Below are 22,580 nucleotides of genomic sequence, written 5' to 3' on the forward strand. Positions count from 1 at the left end.
AACTCCCTCCAAAGGTTTTCAATAGGGTTGAGATCTGGAGACTGGCTAGGCCACTCCAGGACCTTGAAATGCTTCTTACGAAGCCACTCCTTCGTTGCCCTGGTGGTGTGCTTTGGATCATTGTCATGTTGAAAGACCCAGCCACGTTTCATCTTCAATGCCCTTGCTGATGGAAGGAGGTTTGCACTCAAAATCTCACGATACATGGCCCCATTCATTCTTTCATGTACCCGGATCAGTCGTCCTGGCCCCTTTGCAGAGAAACAGCCCCAAAGCATGATGTTTCCACCACCATGCTTTACAGTAGGTATGGTGTTTGATGGATGCAAATCAGTATTCTTTTTCCTCCAAACACGACAAGTTGTGTTTATACCAAACAGTTCCAGTTTGGTTTCATCAGACCATAGGACATTCTCCCAAAACTCCTCTGGATCATCCAAATGCTCTCTAGCAAACTTCAGACGGGCCCGGACATGTACTGGCTTAAGCAGTGGGACACGTCTGGCACTGCAGGATCTGAGTCCATGGTGGCGTAGTGTGTTACTTATGGTAGGCCTTGTTACATTGGTCCCAGCTCTCTGCAGTTCATTCACTAGGTCCCCCCGCGTGGTTCTGGGATTTTTGCTCACCGTTCTTGTGATCATTCTGACCGCACGGGGTGGGATTTTGCGTGGAGCCCCAGATCGAGGGGGATTATCAGTGGTCTTGTATGTCTTCCATTTTCGAATTATTGCTCCCACTGTTGATTTCTTCACTCCAAGCTGGTTGGCTATTGCAGATTCAGTCTTCCCAGCCTGGTGCAGGGCTACAATTTTGTTTCTGGTGTCCTTTGACAGCTCTTTGGTGTTCACCATAGTGGAGTTTGGAGTCAGACTGTTTGAGGGTGTGCACAGGTGTCTTTTTATACTGATAACAAGTTTAAACAGGTGCCATTACTACAGGTAATGAGTGGAGGAAAGAGGAGACTCTTAAAGAAGAAGTTACAGGTCTGTGAGAGCCAGAAATCTTGATTGTTTGTTTCTGACCAAATACTTATTTTCCACCATAATATGCAAATAAATTGTTAAAAAAACTGACAATGTGATTTTCGGGATTTTTTTTTCTCAGTTTGTCTCCCATAGTTGAGGTCTACATTTGATGTAAATTACAGACGCCTCTCATCTTTTTAAGTGGTGGAACTTGCACTATTGCTGACTGACTAAATACTTTTTTGCCCCACTGTGTATATATATATATATATATATATATATATATATATATATATATATATATATATATATATATATATATATATATATATATATATATAGTGTGTGTGTGTGTGGTGGTATTAGGGAATCTCTATAAATATAATATGTCAAATAAATGTGTATATAAATGTTTGTTTGTTTCGTATGAGAGCATGTAGGAATAGCACTTAACATCAAAACCAGCATTCCAAGCTAGTGTTAGACAGCAGGACGGAATGAACACACTACTTCACTAATCAAGAGAAGTAGAACAGATCAAGCAAGTAGCAAGTGACTTCGTAAATCATTCAATTACAGAAGGAGGAGAGAGCGAGGCCACACATACCATTCTCTAGTGCAGACAAAAAATAGCAGGAGGAGAATGGTAGCCCCCCCATGAAATAAAGGGGGGTCTCATGGCTACACATACTATGAATAACCTTCTTGGTCTTTTATTCGCTTTTCTGTAAATTTGAGGTGAAGTTTAGGTCAAGTTAATACCCCTTTTTATTCCTTGAGTAGTTACAACTGTTTTCTTCCAGTTTTGATTGGCACCCTTTTAACAGTTTTTCATTGGTGTTCAGTGTGTTGGTGGGCTTTTTTTGAAGCTATTTAAGGATTTGTTTTGGCTTATTGGAACCATTCTGAGGTACCTGTGAAGAAAAGAAGATACCTTTTGCCATGGAGAATCTTCTGCAGCAGCTACTCTCAAGAGTCGGTGTAGAGGATGGAGCGGGACGGCAGAGGAGCTGCCTTGCTATAAGACCAGCCCCGAAAGCCATCCCTCCTCCTTCGGATTTGTGTTTACAGCCTCGCCCGCCGAGTCTAGCTCCGGTATCACCGCTGAGATCGGGTAGTGGTGGTAGAAGGAGGAAGCCCCAGACTGCTTACTCACCTCCATTGCCGCCTGGGTCCAGTCGTCGCGATCAAGAGCCAAACAGGAAAGCCCGCCGTACTCCATCACAGAAGTCCGGCAGCCCAGCGCGAGATTTCCATCAGCGTCACGAAGCCTCGCCAGCAACGTCATCTGGAACCGTCAGCAGGGCAGGTGAGCGTCGCGGCCGTAGAAGCGCCACGGCGGCACCAATTTTGAATGCCTTGGCGGCTTCCTCAGCTGCGGTAGGCACTGTGCAAGCAGCGCCTTCAAGCATCCAGCCAGCCATGCAGGTGCGCTCGTCTTGAGTGCAGGCTGCTCTACAGATCTACTACCTGAGAAGAGAACGTCTGGAAGGGGTGAGAACATTGATGTACCATTGTCTGTGTCCAATTCTGATCTTAAGCACATTTTTAAAAAAAGTGCTTTCTGAAGCTTTGGGTGAAGCTTTTAGATTTGCTTCTCCTGCAATTCCCACTATAGAATTAATCAAAGAATTCCCAGTGGTTAATGTAGCTCCTAGGAACATTTTTAACCCCTTTACCCCCAAGTGTGGTTTGCACGTTATGGACCGGGCCAATTTTTACAATTCTGACCACTATCCTTTTATGAGGTTATAACTCTGGAACGCTTCAACGGATCTCAGTGATTCTGACATTGTTTTCTTGTGACATATTGTACTTCATGATAGTGGTAAAATTTCTTTGATATTACCTGTGTTTATTTGTGAAAAAAATGGAAAGTTGGCGAAAATTTTGAAAATTTCGCAATTTTCCAACTTTGAATTTTTATGCAATTAAATCACAGAGATATGTCACACAAAATACTTAATAAGTAACATTTCCCACATGTCTACTTTACATCAGCACAATTTTGGAACCAAAATTTTTTTTGGTTAGGGAGTTATAAGGGTTAAAAGTTGACCAACAATTTCTTCTTTTTACAACACCATTTTTTTTTAGGGACCACATCTCATTTGAAGTCATTTTGAGGGGTCTATATGATAGAAAATACCCAAGTGTGACACCATTCTAAAAACTGCACCCCTCAAGGTGCTCAAAACCACATTCAAGAAGTTTATTAACCCTTCAGGTGTTTCACAGGAATTTTTGGAATGTTTAAATAAAAATGAACATTTAACTTTTTTTTCACAAAAAATTTACTTCAGCTCCAATTTGTTTTATTTTAACAAGGGTAACAGGAGAAAATGGACCCCAAATGTTGTTGTACAATTTGTCCTGAGTACGCCAATACCCCAAATGTGGGGGTAAACCACTGTTTGGGCACATGACAGAGCTCGGAAGCGAAGGAGCGCCATTTGACTTTTCAATGCAAAATTGACTGGAATTGAGATGGGACGCCATGTTGCGTTTGGAGAGCCACTGATGTGCCTAAACATTAAAACCCCCCACAAGTGACACCATTTTGGAAAGTAGACCCCCTAAGGAACTTATCTAGAGGTGTGGTGAGCACTTTGACCCACCAAGAAGTTTATAATGCAGAACCGTAAAAATAAAAAATCGTTTTTTTTCACAAAAATTATCTTTTTGCCCCCAATTTTTTATTTTCCCAAGGGTAAGAGAAGAAATTGGACCCCAAAAGTTGTTGTCCAATTTGTCCTGAGTGCGCTGATACCCCATATGTGGGGGGGGGGAACCACCGTTTGGGCATATGGGAGGGCTCGGAAGGGAAGGAGCGCCATTAGGAATGCAGGCTTAGATGGAATGGTCTGCAGGCGTCACATTGCGTTTGCAGAGCCCCTAATGTACCTAAACAGTAGAAACCCCCCATAAGTGACACCATTTTGGAAACTAGACCCCTTAAGGAACTCATCTAGATGTGATGTGAGAGCTTTGAACCCCCAAGTGTTTCACTACAGTTTACAACGCAGAGCCGCGCAAATAAAAAAATATTTTTTTCCACAAAAAATTATTTTTTAGCCCCCAGTTTTGTATTTTTCCAAGGGTAACAAAAGAAATTGGACCCTAAATATTGTTGTTCAATTTGTCCTGAGTACGCTGATACCCAATATGTGGGGGGGGGGGGGAAACCACCGTTTGGGCGCATGGGAAACAGTAGAAAACCCCCACAAGTGACCCCATATTGGAAAATAGACCCCCCAAGGAACTTATCTAGATGTGTTGTGAGGACTTTGAGCCCCCAAGTGTTTCACTACAGTTTATAACGCAGAGCCGTGAAAATAAAAAATCTTTTTTTCCCCACAAAATTAATTTTTAGCCCCCAGTTTTGTATTTTTCCGAGGGTAACAGGAGAAATTGGATGCCAAAAGTTGTTGTCCAATTTGTCCTGAGTACGCTGATACCCCATATGTTGGGGTAAACTCCTGTTTGGGCACGCGGGAGAGCTCGGAAGGGAAGGAGCACTGTTTTACTTTTTCTACGCAGAATTGGCTGGAATTGAGATCAGACGCCATGTCGCGATTGGAGAGCCCTGATGTGCCTAAACAGTGGAAACCCCCCAATTATAACTGAAACCCTAATACAAACACACCCCTAACCCTAATCCCAACGGTAACCCTAACCACACCTCTAACCCAGACACACCCCTAACCCTAATCCCAACCCTGTTCCCAACCGTAAATGTAATCCAAACCCTAACCCTAACTTTAGCCCCAACCCTAACTGTAGCCTTAACCATAGTCCCAACCCTAACCCTAGCCCTAATACTAATGGGAAAATGGAAATAAATACATTTTTTAAATTTTTTAATTTTTCCCTAACTAAGGGGGTGATGAAGGGGGGTTTGATTTCCTTTTATAGCGGGTTTTTTTAGCGGGATTTTTATGATTGGCAGCCGTCACACACTGAAAGACGCTTTTTATTGCAAAAAATATTTTTTGCATTACCACATTTTGAGAGCTATAATTTTTCCATATTTGAGTCCAGAGTCATGTGAGGTCTTGTTTTTTGCGGGACGAGTTGACGTTTTTATTGGTAACATTTTCGGGCACGTGACATTTTTTGATTGCTTTTTATTCCGATTTTTGTGAGGCAGAATGACCAAAAACCAGCTATTCATGAATTATTTTATTTTTTTTTTTTGGGGGGGAGGGGGGGCTTGATACCGTTTCGCATTAGGTAACATGGATAAAGCAGTTTTATTCTTCGGGTCAGTACGATTACAGCGATACCTCATTTATATCTTTTTTTATGTTTTGGCGCTTTTATACGATAAAAACTATTTTATAGAAAAATAATTATTTTTGCATCGCTTTATTCTGAGGACTATAACTTATTTATTTGATGACGCTGTATGGTAGCTCGTTTTTTGCGGGACAAGATGATGTTTTCAGCGGTACCATGGTTATTTACAGTCATGGCCAAAAGTATGGACACCCCTGCAATTCTGTCAGATAATACTCATTTTCTTCCTGAAAATGATTGCAAACACAAATTATTTGGTATTATTATCTTCATTTAATTTGTCTTAAATGAAAAAACACAAAAAGAATTGTCCTAAAGCCAAATTGGATATAATTCCACATCAAACATAAAAAAGGGGGTGGACAAAAGTATTGGCACCGTTCGAAAAATCATGTGATGCTTCTCTAATTTGTGTAATTAACAGCACCTGTAACTTACCTGTGGCACCTAACAGGTGTTGGCAATAACTAAATCACACTTGCAGCCAGTTGACATGGATTAAAGTTGACTCAACCTCTGTCCTGTGTCCTTGTGTGTACCACATTGAGCATGGAGAAAAGAAAGAAGACCAAAGAACTGTCTGAGGACATGAGAAACCAAATTGTGAGGAAACATGAGCAATCTCAAGGCTACATGTCCATCTCCAAAGACCTGAATGTTCCTGTGTCTACCGTGTGCAGTGTCATCAAGAAGTTTAAAGCCCATGGCACTGTGGCTAACCTCCCTATATGTGGACGGAAAAGAAAAATTGGCAAGAGATTTCAACGCAAGATTGTGCGGATGTTGGATAAAGAACCTCGACTAACATCCAAACAAGTTCAAGGTGTCCTGCAGTCCGAGGGTACAACAGTGTCAACCCGTACTATATCCGTCGGCGTCTGAATGAAAAGGGACTGTATGGTAGGAGACCCAGGAAGAACCCACTTCTTACCACGAGACATAAAAAAGCCAGGCTGGAGTTTGCCAAAACTTACCTGAAAAAGCCTAAAAAGTTTTGGAAGAATGTACTCTTGTCAGATGAGACAAAAGTAGAGCTTTTTAGGCAAAGGCATCAACATAGAGTTTTGTTGTAAATTTTACTCTTGGGTTCCCTCCGGTGGTTGTAAGTGGCACTTTTGTGAGTTCTGCTCTTGGGCTCCCTCCGGTGGTTTTAAGTGGAATGGCCGCTCCTTGGATTTAGCTGTCTGCAGCTGCTTCCACTGATTGTCTATTCTGCTCGGCTATTTAGCCTGGCTCTTTCCTTCAGCTTGTGCCACTTGTCAATGGTTCCTGGTTGGATTCACATCTCTTTGGATTTCCCTGTTATCCTGACCAGCTCAGCAAAGCTAAGTCCTTGCTTGCTCTTTTCTGTCCATAGGTTGTGGACTTATCCATTCTGTGCTTTCTATGTTTGTCCAGCTTGTCAGTATGAATTAATTCAGTGATGCTGGAAGCTCTGGGAAGCAGATTTACCCTCCACACCTTTAGTCAGGTGTGGAGATTTTTGTAAACTCTGTGTGGATATTTTGTAGTGTTTTATACTGACCGCACAGTATTCCATCCTGTCCTATCTATCTAGCTAGACTGGCCTCCTGTGCTCATCCTGGTTTCATTCTGTGTATGTCTTTTCCCTCTCCACTCACAGTCATTACTTGTGGGGGGCTATTTATCCTTCGGGGATTTTCTCTGAGGCAAGATAGTTTTCCTATTTCTATCTTTAGGGGTAGTTAGTTCTCAGGCTGTGACGAGGTGCCTAGGGAGTGTTAGGAGCATCCCACGGCTACTTCTAGTGTTGTGTTGAGCTTAGGGACTGCGGTCAATACAGGTACCACTTCCTTCAGAGCTCGTCCCATGTTGCTCCTAAACCACCAGATCATAACAGAGTTTACAGGAGAAAAAAAAGAGGGATTCAAAGAAAAGAACATGGTCCCTACAGTCAAACATAGCGGAGGTTCCCTGATGTTTTGGGGTTGCTTTGCTGCCGCTGGCACTGGACTGCTTGACCGTGTTCATGGCATTATGAAGTTTGAAGACTACCAACAAATTTTGCAGCATAATGTAGGGCCCAGTGTGAGAAAGCTGGGTCTCCCTCTGAGGTCTTGGGTCTTCCAGCAGGACAATTACCCAAACACACACTTTAAAAAGCACTAGAAAATGGTTTGAGAGAAAGCACTGGAGACTTCTAAGGTGGCCAGCAATGAGTCCAGACCTGAATCCCATAGAACACATGTGGAGAGGTCTAGAAATGGCAGTTTGGAGAAGGCACCCTTCAAATATCAGGGACCTGGAGCAGTTTGCCAAAGAAGAATGGTCTAAAATTCCAGCAGAGCATTGTAAGAAACTCATTGATGGTTACCGGAAGCGGTTGGTCGCAGTTATTTTGGCTAAAGGTTGTGCAACCAAGTATTAGGCAGAGGGTGCCAATACTTTTGTCTGGCCCATTTTTGGAGTTTTGTGTGAAAAGATCAATGTTTTGCTTTTTGCTTTATTCTCTTTTGTGTTTTTTTCATTTCAGACAAATTAAATGAAGATAATAATACCAAATAATTTGTGTTTGCAATCATTTTCAGGAAGAAAATGAGTATTATCTGACAGAATTGCAGGGGTGTCAATACTTTTGGCCATGACTATATATATATAATCTATCAAAGGATCAGAATCCACCTGGCCTAGATGTAAATGAAGCATGCAGATAGGTAAGCTGTAAACTTGCCTTGTGGTCAGGGTAAAGCCATGTGAAACATTCCAGAAGTTCGTAAGTTGCTGACTGCCCGTACTTACACAAAAAAAAAAGAAAAATAGGGCCTGCACTAAATGGCTGTACTGTCATTTCATTCTAAGCAAAACAAATCTCTTTTGTTAAATAAAAAGTGGTATTTAAATAGAAAGTTTAAAAAAAAATAGATTTTTATTTATTTATTTGTTTTACTTACAGGTGTTTCTCACAAAATTAGAATATCATCAAAAAGTTAATTTATTTAAGTTCTTTAAAAAAATGCACTCAACACTTGGTCGGGGCTCCTTTTGTATCAAATACCGCATCAATGCGACGTGGCATGGAGATGATCAGCTTGTGGCACTGCTGAGATGTTATGGAAGCAGATTGCTTTGATAGCAGCCTTCAGCTCGCCTGCATTGTTGGGTCTGTTTGTCTCTCATCTTCCTCTTGACAATACCCCATAGACTATCTATGGGGTTTAGGTCAAACACAGTGATATTATTGTTAAATAAGGTATTGGTACTTTTGGCAGTGTGGACAGGTGTCAAGTCCTGCTGGAGAATTACATTTCCATCTCCAAACAGCTTGTCAGCAGAGAGAAGCATGAAGTGCTCTAAAATTACCTTGTATATGGCTGCAATGACTTTGGTCTTGATAGAACACATTGGACCTATACCAGCAGATGACATGGCTCCCCAAACCATCCCTGATTGTGCAAACTTCACACTAGACCTCAAGGAGCTTGGTTGTGTGCCTCTCCACTCTTCCTCCAGACTCTGGAACCTTGATTTCCAAATGAAATACAAAATATACTTTCATCTGAAAACACCGTGAACCACTGAGTAACAGTCTAGTTTTTTTTTTCTCCTTGGCCCAGGTAAGATGCTTTTGGCATTGTGTATTGATCATGAGTGGCTTTACACAAGGAGTGCGACACTTGTAGCCCATGTCCTCGATACGTCTGTGTGTGGTGGCTCTTGAAGCAATTACTCCAGCAGCAGTCCACTCCTTGTGAATCCCCCTCAAGTTTTTAAATGGCATTTTCTTAACAATTCTTTCAAGACTGCGGTTATCCTGGTTGCTTGTGCACCCCTTTTTCTACCACACTTTTTCTTTCCACTCAACTTTCCATTAATATGCTTGGATACAGCACTCTCTGAAAAGCCAGATTCTTTAGCAATGACCTTTTGTGGCTTACTCTCCATGTGGAGCATGTCAATGACAGCCTTATGGACCTCTGTCAAGTCAGCAGTCTCACCCATGATTGCGGAGCCTACCGAAACAGACTAAGGGACCATTTTAAACACCTAGGAAGCCTTTGCACATATTTTTTGTTAATTATTCTAATTTATTGAGATAATGACTTTTGTGTACTCAATGGCTGTAAGCCATAATCATCAACATGAACAGAAATAGACACTTGAAATAGATCACTCTGTTTCTAATGATTATATAATATGAGTTTCACTTTTTGTATTGAAGAACTGAAATAAATGAACTTTTTGACGATACTGTAATTTTGTGAAAACCACCTGTAGGTCAGCATGCTAATGTCTTAAAATAATGAATAAGGTATTTTCAAACCCAAGGGTCAATACTTATTAAATTGCTGTTAGAATATAATTTAATTTCAAACTATAAGTTTGAAATGTAAAGACACACACACACAAACACACTGTGTCTTACTATGGGTCGCCGCACCTGAAACGTAGGACAGTCAGGGAATGCACGGACACCGCAGTGCTCGAGGAAAAGCAAAGCAGGACCTGGCAGATCATGTGACAGCTGGAAAGGTGCCAGGGGGCGGAGCCAAGCTCTGAGAATGGATGAGAAACGACAGCTAGGAGAACACTCGATACGTAGTCAGGCAAGCCGAGGTCAGAAGCCGAACTGAAGAAGAGCAGTAGCCAGGGACGAGACAGAAGGATGGTGGGGGCAAGCTTAGGTAGGTAGCTAGACAGAATCGCAGGACAAAAGAACAAGACAGAGAGTGGTCAAAGACAGAGCCAGGGGTCAGAACTAGAGAGTACAGAGCGGTACCGAATCAAGAGGCAGAAACAGAAACAGAGTCTAAGCCGGGTCATACACTGGCAACACAAGCACACAGAGGAACATCGATATTTGAATGATAACTTAGTTCAACAACTCAAGCCGTGTAAGTAAAAGTATCACTGACACAGAACAAGGCCAGCAGTAGACATAAATAGCCTTCCCTGTACCAAAGAGAGGTTAAACAAGGTTAACACCCCCCCTGACCAGGACGGGAAAAACCCCATCCTGTGTCATGACATGAAATATGTTTATTATGTAGAACTGGAATTTCTTACTGAAAATATATGATTAAACCCCCCAAAAACAATTAAAAAAAAAAGATAATGAAAGGAGTGTACCTTTAGGAAAGCTTCCTTTTGTTCTAGGTGTTTGCTAATCATTGGGGTGACATGGTCAGTTTCTGAGTTTGGACCAAGTTTATCAGCACCTCCACACCAGTCTTCTTCTCTTTTATATTCCTGCTCCAAACTTTCGAGGACACTACAAACCTTAAAATGAATGCAAATAAAATTATACCATGTTATATAACTATCATTCAAAAGAATTGAAAGAGAAAAATAACATGTGTATCACTTCAAGGAAGATCTGTCACTAGATTTCACAAAACAAACTAGACCTAGACCCTTTAGGATAAGTTCACACACGGCGTTTTTGCTGCATTTTTTTTTTAATGCTAATTTTCAGCTGCTTATTACAGTACCAGCAAAGCCTATGAGATTTCAGAAATCTCATGCACACACATTGTTTTTTTTGTTTCATCAGTATTTTGTGTTTTGCTGCGTTTTTTGGACATAGAGCATGTCACTTCTTTCAGTGTTTTTGCTGCATTTTTTCACCCATTGACTTGAATGGGTGTTGAAAAAAATGCAGCAAAAACGCAGGTATCATTATTTGCTGCATTTTTGCTGCTGAAAATCCAAGGAAATTAGCATGGACAAAGAGGAAAAAAAAAAAAAAAAGCACCAAAAAACCCAGCAAAAAAAAAAACGCATAAAAACACACCAAGTACGCAACAAAAAACGCACCAAAACCTCACCTAAAAAGCAGCTCCTTTCCTGCCAAAAAGATCAGGTTTTGCTGCAAAAAAAAAAGCAGTAAAAACGCCCTATGTGAACTTACCCTTAGACCGGATGACACTGGTGTACGTGCTTTGAAAATCTGTCAGAATGGCAACATAATCTTTAAATTATGAGACCATTTTTAAGAATGCAGCTAGCACTGAAACCCTGAAAAGCATATTTTAATATAAAACAGGACAACTTTCATAAAGGATTACGCCATTCTGACATGGGTTTTCAGTACACCAGAAACAGCAGTTTTAAGAGGACTACCATACTGTATATTGTATACAAATTAAAATTAAATTTTGAAATCTCTTGACAGAACCACTTAACATGGGTATTCTGGCCACAGAGGTCCTTACACCTTTCACCAATCTTGTCATGTTGAACTGGACACACAATGTAACACTGTCTACAGAGCAAAATAAAATGTATTTTTAACCCCTTCACCACTGGGTTATTTTTTTTTCCTCCCCCTCTTCCAAGACCCATAACTTTTTTTAATTTTTTTTGTACACACAACCATATGATGGCTTGTTTTTTGCAGGACAATTTGTACTTTTGAATAACACAATTCATTTTATTATCTATACAATGGAAAGGCAGAAAGATTTCATGGGCAATAAAATTGCAAAACAAGTGCAATTTCACAATATTTTTTTTTTTTTTTCAATAATAAGTAAAGCTGCCCTGGCAATATGATTATCCAGGTCAGTACGAGTATGTGGATCCCAAACATTTTTTTTTCCTCTTTTGATTATTTAAGTAAGAAGACCACTCAAGAAATGTATCTAAATGTGTGGTAAGTAGAAATGAGCGAACCTTTCAAGGTTCGTCGAACATACCCAAACCGCAATGAAGTCAATAAGATGCAAAACCAAATGAATACACAACACCTTAAGGGGTGACTAAATAGTTCTCAAACAGCTCAAATTAGAGGCAGACACCAGGGAAAGTGGCATCAATTGGCCCAAAGTACAAACAGTATAATTGTGCAGAATGGTACAGGGCTAGGGCCAGCATTTCTAGCTTAAAAATTGATCAGTTAGGTAGATGAGTGCCTGTTGCTCTGAGCGGTTTGCCAAATTCAGGCAACACCAACACACGTAAAGGAGAACCAACTTGAAGTCCAAACATTTACAAAAATTAGGGGCAAACACCAGGAAAAGTGACATCAATTGACCCACAGTAGAAATTTGATAATGGCACAGCAGTAGTCAACCATGGGCAATGCATGAGGTACCAGTTGTTTGTGACAGCATTTCCAGCTTTTAATTGAAATTTCAATTAAGACTAGGTGGGTAAGGGACCAGTATAAGCCTGCATTGCAGGGAGCCTTAATTCCTCATGCAACAGTTCAATTTTTTTTTTTCCCAGCCACACTCAGGTGGGCCAAATATCAGCTTGGTAGAGCACTAATGTTAGAAAAATCTAAGGATAATAGCACGGATAGTTGACTGATCAAATGACCCACAACAGAACATTTTTTAATGGCCCAGCAGCAGTCAGTCATGGGTGATGCATGAGGTATTAAGATTTGGGCCAGCATAGAGGTTTGTATTGAAGATTAAATTAAGACGATGTGGGTGAGGGAGCTGTGTAAGCCCGGGATCACACATGCGAGAGATATGGCCGAGTCTCGCATGTTAATACCCGGCATTGCCGCCAGCACTCAGGAGCGGAGCGTGCGGCGCATAGCAATACATGCAGACGTATTTCCCGAATGTTTGATCCTGGCCTAAAGGTACCGTCACACTAAGCGACGCTGCAGCGATACCGACAACGATCCGGATCGCTGCAGCGTCGCTGTTTGGTCGTTGGAGAGCTGTCACGCAGACAGCTCTCCAGCGACCAACAATCCAGAGGTCCCCAGTAACCAGGGTAAACATCGGGTTACTAAGCGCCGGGCCGCGCTTAGTAACCCGATGTTTACCCTGGTTACCATCGTTAAAGTAAAAAAAACAACCACTACATACTTACCTACCGCTGTCTGTCCCCGGCGCTGTGCTTCTCTGCTCTGGCTGTGAGCGCCGGGCAGCCGGAAAGCAGAGCGGTGACGTCACCGCTGTGCTTTCCGGCCGCTGTGCTCACAGCTAGAGCAAGAGCAGAGAAGCACAGCGCCGGGGACAGACAGCGGTAGGTAAGTATGTAGTGGTTGCTTTTTTTACTTTAACGATGGTAACCAGGGTAAACATCGGGTTACTAAGTGCGGCCCTGCGCTTTGTAACCCGCTGTTTACCCTGGTTACCAGCGAAGACATCGCTGAATCGGCGTCACACACGCCGATTCAGCAATGTCAGCGGGAGATCCAGCGACGAAACAAAGTTCTGGACTTTCTTCCCCGACCAGCGATATCACAGCAGGGGCCTGATCGCTGCTGCCTGTCACACTGGACGATATCGCTATCAGGACGCTGCAACGTCACGGATCGCTAGCGATATCGTCTAGTGTGACGGTACCTTAAGCCTTCTTGGCTGGCAGCCCTGAGACTTCAAGCAAGAGCTGAAACTGTTTGTTTGTTTTTTCCCAGACACACTCAGGAAGCACAAATATCAGCTTGGTAGAACACTAATGTTAGAAAAATGTAAGGATAGTAATAGTTATTTGACTGAAAGTAAATGCATGCCCACCGGTCTGGGAGTCCCTACTGCTACAGGCAACACATATGAAGTAGACCCAACTTGGATTCTCCACATTTCAAAAAATTGTCACACACCACTAAGGGGACATCAATTTTTGAAAACCAAAATACAAAATCGACTAAATTCCCACTGATGGCATTAATATTGAGTATGAGATACTCCTGCAGCATTCTCTCCAGCCTTTCACAAAGTATCAGACTTGCACTCTGCTCTGCTTGGTGCACAGACTGGTCTAAAAACTGTGACAGAAATTGCTTATGCCACTTAGGCTAATAGTGATAGAAATTCCCCATTAAATGTCACCTGCTTAACCCAGCAGGAAGTACGTCGGCGTCTAAAAATCACTAAAATTGACAAATCTCCGGGCCCGGATGAGATACACCCCCGAGTACTGTAAGAACTAAGTACAGTCATTGATAGACCATTATTTTTAATCTTTAAAGACTCCATAATAACAGGGTCTGTACCACAGGACTGGCGTATATCAAATGTGGTGCCAATATTCAAAAAGGGGACAAAAACTGAACTCAGTAATTATAGGCCAGCAAGCTTAACCTCTACTGTGGGTAAAATCCTGGAGGGCATTCTAAGGGATGCTATACTGGAGTATCTGAAGAGGAATAACCTCATGACCCAGTATCAGCACGGATTTACTAGGGACAGTTCATGTCAGACTAATCTGATCAGATTCTATGAAGAGGTAAGTTCCAGACTGGACCAAGGGGAACCCAGTGGACGTAGTGTATTTGGACTTTTCAAAAGCTATTGATACGGTGCCACACAAAAGGTTGATACATAAAAAATGAGAATAATGGGGATAGGGGAAAATATGTGTAAGTGGGTTAAGAGCTGGCTCAGGGATAGGAAACAAAGGGTGGTTATTAATGGAGCACACTTGGACTGGGTCGCGGTTAGCAGTGGGGTACCACAGGGGTCAGTATTGGGCCCTCTTCTTTTTAACATATTTAGTAATGACCTTGTAGGGGGCATTTAGAGCAGAATTTCAATATTTGCAAATGAGCTTTAATGGGGATAAATGTAAGGTCATGCACTTGGGTAGAAGTAATAAGATGTATAACTATGTGCTTAATTCTAAAACTCTGTGCAAAACCGTCAATGAAAAAGACCTGGGTGTATGGGTGGATGACAAACTCATGTTCAGTGGTCAGTGTCAGGCAGCTGCTACAAAGGCAAATAAAATAATGGGATGCATTAAAAGAGGCATAGATGCACATGAGGAGAACATAATTTTACCTCTATACAAGTCACTAGTTTGACCACACTTAGAATACTGTGCACAGTTCTGGTCTCCGGTGTATAAGAAAGACATAGCTGAACTGGAGCGGGTGCAGAGAAGAGCGACCAAGGTTATTAGAGGACTGGGGGGTCTGCAATACCAAGATAGGTTATTACACTTGGGGCTATTTAGTTTGGAAAAACGAAGACTAAGGGATGATCTTATTTTAATGTATAAATATATGAGGGGACAGTACAAAGACCTTTCTGATGATCTTTTTAATCATAGACCTGAGACAGGGACAAGGGGGAATCCTCTAAGTCTGGAGGAAAGAAGGTTTAGGCATAATAACAGACGCGGGTTCTTTACTGTAAGAGCAGTGAGACTATGGAACTCTCTGCCGTATGATGTTGTAATGAGTGATTCATTACTTAAATTTAAGAGGGGTTTGGATACCTTTCTTGAAAAGTATAATGTTGCAGGGTATATATACTAGATTCCTTGATAGGGCGTTGATCCAGGGAACTAGTCTGATTGCCGTATGTGGAGTCGGGAAGGATTTTTTTTCCCCAAAGTGGAGCTTACTATTTGCCACATAGGTTTTTTTTTTGCCTTCCTCTGGATCAACATGTTAGGGCATGTTAGGTTAGGCTATGGGTTGAACTAGATGGACTTAAAGTCTTCCTTCAACCTTAATAACTATGTTACTATGTTACTTTCACACATCAGTTTTTAGCTTTCATGCACAATCCAGCTAATTTTTGAAAAAAACAGATCCGTTTCAAATAGTGAAAAACTGATGCGACAGATCGGTTTTTCTGCTGGATCCTTTTTTTTTTGATGATTTGTGTAAAAATACTGGACGTTTTATCAGTCTGCTGGAAAACTAATTTTTGATGGATCCGTCAAAAAACGGATGAAACGTTAGGCCATCAGGCGCAAACCAGCGCTAATACAACTCTATGAGAAAAAAACGGGTCCGGCGGAAAAAAAAGCAGATAAAAAAAAAAAAAATGGTGCCTGATGCCAAAAACCTGATGTGTGAAAGTAGCCTAACACTGCTGCTGCTGCTAATGTTTTTGCTGTGACGCCTTGACGTTTCCGGGGTTGGACGTCTTGAACTGTAATGCACACTGTGTGCCTCAGTGATGTCTTGGAGAAAACCACTCTTAGGGTATGTGCACACGTCAGGATTTTTAGCGTTTTTTTGCGGAATTTTGCCATAAAAACGCTATAAATCCGGTAAAAAAAACGCTAACATTATGCATCCTATCTTTTAGAATGCATTCCGCATTTTTTGTGCATATGTTAGCATTTTTTTCCGCAAAAAAAACGCATCCCGCAAAAAATCCGGACATGCTCTGCGGATTTCCTATCAAAAAGGACCTTCCGGAAAAAAAAAAAACGCTAAAAATCCGCAAAAAAATCCGCGCAAAAAACGCGCAAATTCCGCGAGAAATCCGCGTGTGCACATACCCTTAAGATTCTTAGTGATAGTGATGCTGATGACTGCAACATGAATGCTATTCATCTTAGCAACCATTTCAAACTGTGCAGAAGGGTGCAGAGGTTCTTCATCTGTGCCCACCACTACGCAAGCTTGATTTGCATCAAGTCAGTGCTGGGGTTGTCCAGGCTATTCAAAAGGACATACTGCCCCAGGGCTTGTCTCTGCTGCCACAGTTGCTGCAACATGTGCAGAGTGGACTTCCACCATGTCGGAACATCGCAAATCAAACGGTTAACCGCTAGGCCAAAAGATCTCTTTTGCGATTCAAGTCTATGACCTGCGAGGAGCAAGTGACGGAGGTGAGCAAACAGTGACCATGCTTTCTGCAGCAGAGTATACAGGCCGGGAGACTGGCGATGAAATTGCTATACCACCAGGTTGAGGACATGAGCTATGCAAGGCACATGTGTGAGGTTGTCTCTGCGTAGGGCCGCCACCAGGTTAACACCGTTATCACACACCGCTTTCACTGGCTCAAAGGTTCAGTGGAGACAGGCATTGCTCTAAGGCAAGGGTCTCAAACTGCATTCCTCGAGGGCCTCAAACCATGCGTGTTTTCAAGATTTCCTTAGCATTGCACAAGGTGCTGGAATCATTCTCTGCAAATGATTGAATTATCACCTGTGCAATACAAGGAAATCCTGAAAACATGACCTGTTTGCAGCCCTCGAGGAATGCAGTTTGAGACCTCTGCTCTAAGGCTACTTTCACACATTAGGTATTTGCCGCAATACCGAATCCGGCGTCGCGCTGGATCCAGCGTAAATTGTGGAAAACTGATTAAGTAAATCCGTTTTTCCGCCTGACCAGACTAGCGGAACCAGCAAAAAAATGGTTGTTTCATCAGTTTTTCATCCGTTTCGTCCGTTTTTTTTTATCTATTTTACACACAATTGATATTGCTTTTGATTAAATGGGGTGGGTAATATTTACCTTCTACTCACCTTCAATTTTGTTATATGCAAGGAACAGATTTCCATTGATGACCACTCTGAAGAAACCACCTTGCATGATTATCAAAACATTACTTATAGAAGTTCTGTGTCAGTTTCCAGAATGTGGGACTAATTTGCTGAATACTTTATTTCACCTCAACAAAGAGTAGACTGGCAGGATGACAGAGTTTGAAAAATTTGTCTTGGACCATGTTACCAGAAGTATTTTACCTTGTCTACCAAAGTATTGTACCTTTTTTTTACCCACAGTAGTGTACCTGGTTGAATTTTACCCAAAGTATTTTACCTTCTTTACCCAAAGTATTGTACCTGGTTGGGTTTCCACAAAACATTTTACCTTCTTTACACAAAGTATAGTACCTTTTTTACCCATAGTAGTGTACCTGGTTGGGTTTTACCCAAAGTATTTTACCTTCTTTACCCACAGTATTGCATCTTGTTTTAACCAAAGTATTTAACTTTATAATTTAATAAATGAAAGACAAAATTGTTAAACCAAAACACTTTTTTTATTTACAAATTTTTAACAAACACAATATTCATAAATTTAAATAGTGTGGGGTGGAGCTAATACTGGAGGGGCTGTCAGATTGAGACTGTTCAATATTGGGAGTGTGGAGAGAGGAATGTGGTGGTGATGACGGATCAGTAGGTAAAACAGGTGAAGGGGTGGAGAAAGAAAGAACAGGTGAACATGAAACCGGTAGTAGTGCTGGGAAATTGGAAGGTTTGAGGGGTGGAGAAGAGGGATTGGGAGGCAGAAGAGGTGGTGGGTGGAGAAGAGGGTTGTTTGTGGCATGATGGGTGCTGAAGGAGACTGGTCGTAGAGAGCAGGGAGTGGAGGCGCGGATGATGTGGTTGGGAACTGGTACGGGGCAGGATGATGCTACAGGGCAGGATGCTGTTACTGTATAGGAGGGGGAGGAGGGACAGTTGCAGGTGTGGGAGGAACTACAGGGGCGGGTGGAGGGGCTTGGGAGCTAACACGCGCTAGAGCAAACTGGCACGATTGCATTACATGCATCTGCTGATCAGGAGACAGCTTGTCCATGTGCTCGAGTACTGCCTGGAAAAAGGAGTGGTTTGGTGATTTACTTGCATCTGAATGCATCCTATCCTGGAGTGTGTGCAACTCAAGAATACTGTTGCCGAGCAAATTAAATCCTGCAGTCATTTGCTCAGACAACAGTTTGAAACAGTTCTGGAAGGATACATTCAGATCTCGGGGGCATAGCTCTTTTCCTGACCCCCCTGGCACTGCTGCCCAGAACCCACAGGTCTTCTAGAGGTGGCAGCAGTGTCAGAGGGGTGGGGTAAAGGAAAAGCTATATCCTCACCAGCAGCTTCATGTAACGCAGTCGGCTACAATGCTCCAGCACTGGTGGATGGGACCGAGGGATCAGATGTGAGGGAAGGCTGGGAAGGTGCAAATGGGTCGGGACTGTCGAAGTGTTCCTCGGTGGCAGACTCCTGAGGGATTGCCCCAGAAGGGTTCAACACTGTAGGCTACCGAGTGCTGCAGATGGTGCTGTGGAACAAGGAAAAATAAATGTAATTAATATATTGATATTGCTTTTGATTAAATGGGGTGGGTAATATTTACCTTCTACTCACCATCGTTGACAGGAGCAACGACAGGGACCTTGCACACTTACACTTGTTCCTGCGTCCTCCCGATCCACTCGGGGACTTGCATCTCCTTGTTAAACTCCTTCTTGAAGCGATCCCTGATTGACTGCCACTGCTTGACAACTCTCTCGCCTGAAAAGTGAAAGCACAAATTGGTTAGTATACAAAACATTACATCCAGCAACATAACTGAACTGTGAATACTTAAGCGCTTGATTCTGGACCTGAACATCGAGGTCCTCCCAGTTGTCCACAACTTCTTGACACATTTGCTTCCAGAGTCGACGGGTCACAACGATATCGGCGTGGCGGCGTTCCCCCATGTTCCACAGCGGCTCCCACTCTCGGATTAGATAGATGAGGAGGTCTATGTTTAGCCCGGCCTCCTCACCGTCGGAGTCAGGTGCATGCTGTGAAGCCTATTAAAAAAGACAAAAAACAAAGACATTAGACTCAAAACAACAACATAAAGTTGTAAAAAAAGGTACATACCCGATGGCGACTGCCCTGACGCTCGCGCCGACGACCTTGGGAGGCACTTTGAAGACCTCTGGATCGAGCCCCATAATCAAGACTATAAAAAAAGGAAGAAAAAATGTGCTTGGATGTAGGCTTATGTGCTGTGTGTACTGTGATGTCTGTAATGATCCGTTTTTAAGTGTTGTGTGTAATGTGATGTCTGTGATGATGTGGCTCTGCGATGCATGTAAGAAACTTACCAATTGTGAGCCCGCTCCAGGTATCTCCCCCACCCCTTTTGTCTCCTCCTGGAAGCACTGCAGATGCTTCCTGTTATACAAAAATTTTATATTAATTATATATATATATATATATATATATATATTACGTGAACATCACCAAAAAGAATAAACAAAAAAATGATTTACCTCACAGCGCTGACGATGCGGGGGAGGGCTCCCAGAAGACATGGCTATGAATGGCTGCTGGCAAGCTGCGGCTGGCACACTGTGGCTGCTGTCTGGCTGCTGGCACACTGTGGCAGGGTAAAGTCTGGCTGGCTGCTGGCACACTGTGGCTGGCTTGCTGCTGGCTGTCTGGCTGCTGGTCGGTGGCAGGTTCAGCTCTGGTAGCAGATTCAGCTCTGGTGGCAGGGTTCAGCTCTGGTGTCAGGTCTGTGTTTTGCTTGCTGGCTGGCTGGTAAATGGATGAGTGAAGGCCTCACTGGCAGTGTTTATATCTGTTTCCTGGGGGCTGGCCAATTGTATCGGAGCATGATCAGTTAAAAAAAAAAAAAAAAAACAGAATCTGACGCCCATAGGCTTCCATTCTAGCAAAAAAACTGAATTGTCGGATCCGGGCCTGTCTGGTTTTTCATCGCAGATAAAAAAACGTTACTGTCTACATTTTTCCAGACGTCGGTGATAAACGAACGCAACATGAGGCCATCCGGCACTAATACAAGTCCATGAGGAAAAATGGATCTGGCGGCAGCTTTCGCCGGTTCTGTTTTTTTCAAGATTCGCAGGATTCAGCCTGACGGCCAAACCTGATGTGTGAAAGTAGCCTAACTCGGCCTGGATAGCTGTCCACAACTCTTGAGATGTGTGACTGCAATCTCCAAGGCATACTAATTTAGACACTGCTTGATTGCTGGCTGTGCAGTACGGAGGTAGGGGAGATCCTCTCTGCACATTCCAGAAACATCAGTGACAGGATGAAAGATGCAAGAGACTGTCTGGATCCCAGAAACTCACTCTGCTTTTATGCACACACACTGATTGAAAGCAAGCACCTGAAGATGTTACTTTTAGTAGCCATTCAAACCCATTTGTGTCAACTTCTGTGCATGTTATTAAGTGAAAATCACCAGGGTATGTGAACTTTTAATCAGGGTCATTTGGATATTTTGGGTTGTCATTATGATTTAACAAGAGAAAACACAGTAGTTTGACAATAAATGGCTTCACCCAACCACCAATCATGAGTGGAGAAAAAGTTCTGGTGTTATCATTCATATTCTCTGAAAAAATGCTAAGAAAGCAAAACTTCTGCAGGGGTATGTAAACTTTTGAACACAACTGTATATACCGTAGGTATAGGCATGCACAATCATTCATGGAAACGGTCATCAGTGAAAAGAATTGCCAATGGAACTCATATGCAGATAAACACCATGGATTTCAATGAAAAAAAAAATGCAAATGTTGTTAAAACATTTCCCACAAATAAATATTTCAATCTGTTCAGCTGTTCCTGCTGTTCAACACCCTGCATGCAGACCGTATACCATTTTCAACATGACAGGTTAAGTTTACGGCATTTTGGTGTTGCTGTGCCTGATATTTGCTCTTAACCCTGTGTTAGGCGCAATTGACCTGACAGGCACTGACCACACATATTTGCATCCCCCTCCTCTCTAAGGAAGCAGGACAGTACCTTCCTATCTTTAGGTGCTTCTTGAACACCCCCCCCCCCACACACACACACACACACACTCAGTTTTACCACAGCCCTTGCGAGGAGTAGGTGTCACAGTGGCCTCTATTGCTCATTGCGCCTGATGGTTCTCACTTTTGAAAGTTTGCACTCTCTATTTTTTTCCCGGAGAAGAAAAAGGAAAAAGGAGATGCTAATAGAGGTGCACACACCTGATATATGTGGAAAAAAAAACTGCTTTATTGAAGCAACAACAGGTGCACATACAAATATAAAACAGATTTAGGCTATGTGCACACGTTCAGGATTTCTCGCAGAAAATTCCTGAGAAAAAATTGACATTTTCTGCAAGAAATCCGCAAGAAAGCCGCATACGTTTTTGCCGCGTTTTGCCGCGGTTTTGACACGTTTTTCCCGCGTTTTTTTCTGGACACTTCCCAATGCATTTTGTAGTGGGAAATCCGTAAAAAAAAAACGCAAAATTAATGAACATGCTGCGGTTTTTACCGTGATGCGTTTTTTTCGCGGAAAAAAAACGCATCATGTGCACAAAACATGCGGAATTCATTCTAAATGATGGGATGCTTATTGTATGCATTTTTTTGCGGTTTTATAGCGTTTTCATCAGGAAAAACCGCGAAAAAACGCAACGTGTGCACACAGCCTAAAAAACATTTAAAACACATACAAATCATGGCTCAATGGGGTCATAATGGCTAGGTATAAACAAAGGTCAATGAATAATGCTGTAGGTGTTAATGGCTTGCTAATATAATAGCTGTTAAAACTAGGAGTAGTATGTGAGCTATATCTAGAAAAGTTGCTGTATCATAGGCATAATAATAAATAATGTAAGACTAAAATGTAGCCCATATGTTTGATATAATTAAATATGTGCAAATTCACTGGCACAGCAAAGTTCCGCTTGATAAGCACACATGTGATCCAATAAAAAGCAATGTCTAAATACAATCATGAGGACCAAATACATAACAGATAGTCAATATATAGCCATATGAAACAACCCATATCACATAAGTGGGCTTGCATATAAGCAACAACGAATGCTTGCCACAAGATCAATGTATAGCCATGCAGGACGTCCCTACGCGTATCATAGTAACATAGTAA

The 22,580-nt window shown here is 42.2% G+C and overlaps 1 protein-coding gene across 1 annotated transcript in view; it reads right to left on the reverse strand.

Annotated features, from left to right (window-relative positions):
* Positions 1-22,580, reverse strand: part of TRIO (trio Rho guanine nucleotide exchange factor) — a 2,940,676-nt gene that overhangs the window by 1,651,203 nt on the left and 1,266,893 nt on the right. Inside the window, 1 exon segment of the mRNA XM_069730426.1 lies at positions 10,356-10,505. Coding sequence (XP_069586527.1) covers positions 10,356-10,505 — 150 coding nt within the window.

This window comes from Ranitomeya imitator, chromosome 6, assembly GCF_032444005.1.
Source record: "Ranitomeya imitator isolate aRanImi1 chromosome 6, aRanImi1.pri, whole genome shotgun sequence".
NCBI lineage: Eukaryota > Metazoa > Chordata > Amphibia > Anura > Dendrobatidae > Ranitomeya > Ranitomeya imitator.